Source organism: Arachis ipaensis, chromosome B9 (genome assembly GCF_059453495.1).
Source record: "Arachis ipaensis isolate K30076 ecotype BB chromosome B9, ASM5945349v1, whole genome shotgun sequence".
Classification (NCBI taxonomy): Eukaryota; Viridiplantae; Streptophyta; class Magnoliopsida; order Fabales; family Fabaceae; genus Arachis; species Arachis ipaensis.
In genome coordinates this window covers 156,699,698-156,704,655 of record NC_142444.1, presented here as the reverse complement: position 1 = coordinate 156,704,655, position 4,958 = coordinate 156,699,698, and the positions used below count along the sequence as shown (strand labels likewise).

General features: G+C 35.1%; 1 protein-coding gene across 1 annotated transcript; it reads right to left on the bottom strand.

Annotated features, from left to right (window-relative positions):
• Nucleotides 1-355: 355 nt before the first annotated feature.
• Nucleotides 356-2,123, bottom strand: LOC107619468 (zinc finger protein CONSTANS-LIKE 16). The gene is made up of 2 exons (XM_016321767.3): nt 903-2,123; nt 356-811 (listed from the first exon to the last, which is right to left on the bottom strand). The coding sequence occupies exons 1-2, from the start codon at nt 1,941-1,943 to the stop codon at nt 554-556; spliced, it is 1,299 nt and encodes a 432-aa protein (XP_016177253.1). The 5' UTR covers nt 1,944-2,123; the 3' UTR covers nt 356-553.
• Between the last annotated feature and the right edge of the window lie 2,835 nt (nt 2,124-4,958).

The following is a 4,958-nucleotide window of genomic DNA, read 5'->3' as shown; positions in this document are numbered from 1 at the left end:
GTTTGTCTTTTATATTCGATATAATAAAAGTGAATTACAGTAAAAGTTTAGGAGGCCAACAATTTTATTGAATTTTAGCCAGCATGTAACCAACAAAGAAAGGTGAGTCATTAGATGAAATCTCACACCAATCTCACATCATTAAATCATCATTAATGGCTATTTGATAGCTACCAATCACAAAGTTGATGGTGCTTAGCATTGCTCATACTTATAATCACGCAAATGAGATCCTGCAAATTAAATATCCACACAGGCGAACTACTTCTGTTTAAAATAAGTGTTTGGATTTCACGTAGCACGAATGGCAGAGAGCGGCGATCTAGTTAAACAAATAATAATGGCATGGCTCGTTAAAGAGATACAGTAGGATTTAATTATTGGCCTGTAGTGGCAAAATTGTTATATACAAAGAATCATGAAAAGGAAACAAGTTGATGAGTGATAATGTATCAAGTAGCAAAAGACTAGCTAGTAGCTACCATCATTCATGTCAATTATCAACGTTGCAAACAAAACATAAAACTTAAGGGTACATGGACGAATTTCATTATTAAGCAATCAACGGAAATGGTGCGGCAAATGAAGCCCTCTTGACGAATCTACCTTTCATTCTGGGCCTCTTCTCTGCATTCAATTTCCTAACCTCGTACCTTATTTTCTTGGAGAACAACCTTGTTCGGCGCTTCTCTCTGTACCTTGACACTCTTGCCTCTCTACCCCCGTCTCCCAATATTACCGATGATGGGTTACACCCCAATCCAATCATCAATTCACCATAACCATGATGAAGCTCTGTTCCCCCTGTTGCCTGTTTAAAAGTACCACAAATTAATTAATTAATTAAACCTTCTTAACTATTGCACATAGCCAAAGCAGATAACTAATAGTAGCATATATACCATGGTATGAGGCCAGCAATCATGGAGGTCCAAGTTTGGTTTGTGACCTGTAGTCCATGGAGATTTATGACTACCACCCCACGCATTGATTACTCCCTCGTAATCTAGCTGCAGCAATATCTTCCTCTTCTTATTAATTGCATCTTCATCGTCGTCATCATCGTCTTCTTTCTCTTTGACCTTCTCCTTATCTATCTCTTCAGTTTCATGAGATTCGTCGTAGTCAAAGCTAAACTGAAACGCCGTTTCTCTTCCAATCTCCATCATCATCATGTGATTATCTCCCTCCTCGAGCTTGCAACTACTACAGGTAGCATCCATGTGTTCCTGTTCCTGTTCCATTTCCACCTTCACTACCTTATTATTATTATTATTGTTATCAATAAGACCAAGGTGTTCCATCCCAACGCACTCGTTCTCCATTCCCCTACCCAGCAAGCTCTCCACATCAGCCGCAAACTCAGCAAGATCAGCTTCCGATGGAAGAAAGCCATGCAAGTGAGAACCAAAGGAGCCCTTGCTCTCTTCGCTCTCCTTCTTGTTATTATTCTCAGCAGGACTGCATAGCTCGGCTACAAAGGGATCGAATACAGGAACCCTATAAAGAAGCTGCTCCTCGTTGTCTTCATGGGAATTCACTTCATCGGAGCCCTCGCCCTCTTCCGGCACCAGATGAAAAGGCTGCTGGTTGTTGTTGCGGCTGCTCCAACAAGACTTGGATGTTGGACGAGTTGAAGAAGACGAATGATTGGTCTTACCACCGTTTCGGGGCGTGCGAGCTTTCTTTGTGAAGCCATGGTGCCACGTAGGAGCACAGGTAGAGGTAGTGTTGAGAGGGTCCAAAGTTGCGGTTTTCAAGCGCAGCCTCTGATGCCTGCGAGCGAGTGGGTTAGCGGAGTGAACAGAAGAGTCACATGCTTGGCAGAGGAAAGCATCATCGGCAGCACAGTACCACCGTGCTCGCTTCGTTATGCAGCTATCGCACGCTCTTGCCGTTTTGCCACCGACGGCGTTTGCCACGTTCTTACTCGACGGACTCATCAAGTTGTTGTTGTTGGTTTCAAAACTTGAAATTCAATTTAACCTTGTTTGATGCTTTTGTTAGTGAACACCTGGCACTAAAAAAGGGAAGGGAATGCAGGACAATTATTTTAGTGAGGAACGGAAAAGAAAGAAGTGTGTGTGTGACCCACTTGGATGCGCTTTTGCAGTGCATTTAACAGCGAGAGATCGTTCCGCTTTGCACTTTTGGGACCTGTTGGTGGGTCCCACTTGAATTGGTGGGAGGTGCGGGCCTTATCTGCTTTTTCATTGGTGGAGATCAAAAAGTTAATCCAAATCCCTGCCTTCTCATTGGCTCCCTTTCTCATCAGACGGATTTCGGGTGCCCATTTGGATCATTCTCCCATCTCTCCAACTAATATTTACTATTTTTAATTTTTTAATAACACTTAAAACGCCCGAAATAGAAAAGTACATGCCCCAACTCCCTTACAAGCCATGAAGCCAACCAAAACAATTATTTTTAAAATTCAACAAATTAAGTTCTATACTCTTTACATATTAGCATTCTACAACCTCAAATCACAAAGGAGTCACTTAAATAAAAATGTCTATTTTAGATATTTTTAATAATTAAAATTTAATATATATAACTGATTAAATTATTTTATTATTTATTATAATTAAATTGAATAAATTAATTTAATTAAAAAATTAATAAATTAAATATTAAATCAGTTTAAATTAATATTTTTTATAAAAAATAATTATAATATTTTTATTATAAAAAAAATTAAAATATCTTTATTATATATATATATATATATATTAATTTTAAAATTTCTAGATCCTAATTTTATGATTGTAAAAAAAAGGTTGAAAATTAAAATTTTTAAAATTAATATATATAATAAAAATATTTTAGTTATTTTTTATAATAAAAATATTGTAGTTATTTTTTAAAAAAAATGTTATTAAAAATAATATTATTTAATCAATTATATGTGATAAATTTTAATTATTAAAAAACATATCGGTTCCGCTATGTTACCAACAGCATATCTGCCAACTTCTGCCAACTCTTATTTATAATTGTGTTTCATGGAAGTGTGTTCGTGGATGTGTCTAATAAAAATGTCTTTTTTATAGCTGTGTTTAATAGAAGTGTCTTTATAGATATATTTTCTGGATATGTCTCTTTATATATATATTTAAAATATATTAATTATTAGACACATCCACGAACACACTTCTATAAAACACAATTATAAATAAGAGTTGGCAGAAGTTGGCAGATAATATGTTGGTACCCTAACAGCATATCTGCCAACTTCTACCAACTCTTATTTATAATTGTGTTTCATGGAAGTATGTTTGTGGATGTGTCTAATAAAAATGTCTTTTTTATAGCTGTGTTTAATAGAAGTGTCTTTATAGATATATTTTTCTGGATATGTCTCTTTATATATGTATTTAAAATATATTAATTATTAGACACATCCACGAACACACTTTCATGAAACACAATTATAAATAAGAGTTGGCAGAAGTTGGCAGATAATATGTTGGTACCCTATACTTTTCCTTTAAAAAAAGATATTTTAGACGTATCTGAATGAGTTTCAATAATAAATCACTGAATATACGCACTCTCATCATCTCTCTTTCGCTCTTCCTTTATCCATCGTGCCATCAACGTCTGCCGCCGTTGACATCCGCCTCCCACCCCCTATTACATCATCGTCGCCTATTGCATCGCGCTCTGTCATCGTGTCGCACTCCTTCATCTCCCTCCCGCACCACTGTTGCCATCGTGCCGTGCTTCCGTCCTTTCATCGCACTCCTCCATCGCACCACAGCGGGTACCTTCTTCCTTGCGTCGCCGTCCTTCATTGCGTTGCGCTCCCACCCTCACATCTTTGTCCTCCATTGCGTCGCGCCCTCCGCTGCTCTTCATTTTCTTTTGATGTGATTTGAATTTTTTTTTATGTGATTTAGATATTTTTTTTCTATTTAATTTTTTTTATATTGTGGATGTTTTTTTGTCTTCCAATAAAAAAAGTATTGAATTTAGAATGCGAATGTTTCTTTTTGTAAAAGAAGGAAAAGTATAGGGTACCAAGATATTTTTATCGGTTCCGCTACGTTACCAACAGCATATCTGTCAACTTCTGCCAACTCTTATTTATAATTATGTTTCATGGAAGTGTGTTCGTGGATGTGTCTAATAAAAATGTCTTTTTTATAGCTATGTTTAATAGAAGTGTCTTTATAGATATATTTTCTGGATGTGTCTCTTTATATATGTATTTAAAATATATTAATTATTAGACACATTCACGAACACACTTCCATGAAACACAATTATAAATAAGAGTTGGCAGAAGTTGGCAGATAATATGTTGGTACCCTATACTTTTCCTATTTTTATTAGACACATCCACAAACATACTTCCATAAAACACAATTATAAATAAGAGTTGGCAGAAGTTGGCAGATATGGTGTTGGTAACGTAGCGGAACCGGTAAAAGAAATATCCAATTACAAATAAACATCTAGTTACTAAGAAAGAAACATTCACAACTCATTGAAAATAAATTTTCAACTCACAAATTGTAATAAATAAAAAAGTTTAATCTTTATAAAATGAAATATTCAATTACTAAAACATAAACATTCACAACTTATTTTTTTTTCCAGGGTCTTGGAGTGTATCTTACTAGCTTAGATAAAAAATGATTGAGATTTGCTGTACCCTTGTTGATTACTTAGTCGAGTTGGCCAAAAGTACATATCATTGCTCTTACAGATGACAATTGTTTCAAAACTTTATTACATGAGACATTTTCAATCTTATTAGCAAAAGGTGAAACAGGCTGATAAAAAAAAATACAATAACTTATTTATTCATTATATATTTATTATTTGTAAAATAGAGTATGCTCTGGCAAATATTATAAAACTTTTTGAGAAAATTCCACTCCCCTTCCCTGCGAAATGTTAAAATGATACTTCCCTCCTCTCTATTTTATAAATATACATTTCTCTTCTTT

Excerpts from the sequence above, each read along its gene's own strand:
- LOC107619468 (XM_016321767.3), bottom strand. The coding sequence starts at position 1,943 with ATGAGTCCGTCGAGTAAGAACGTGGCAAACGCCGTCGGTGGCAAAACG. Across the intron at positions 812-902 it reads ATTGCTGGCCTCATACCATG|GCAACAGGGGGAACAGAGCT; the intron begins GTATATATGCTA and ends ACTTTTAAACAG.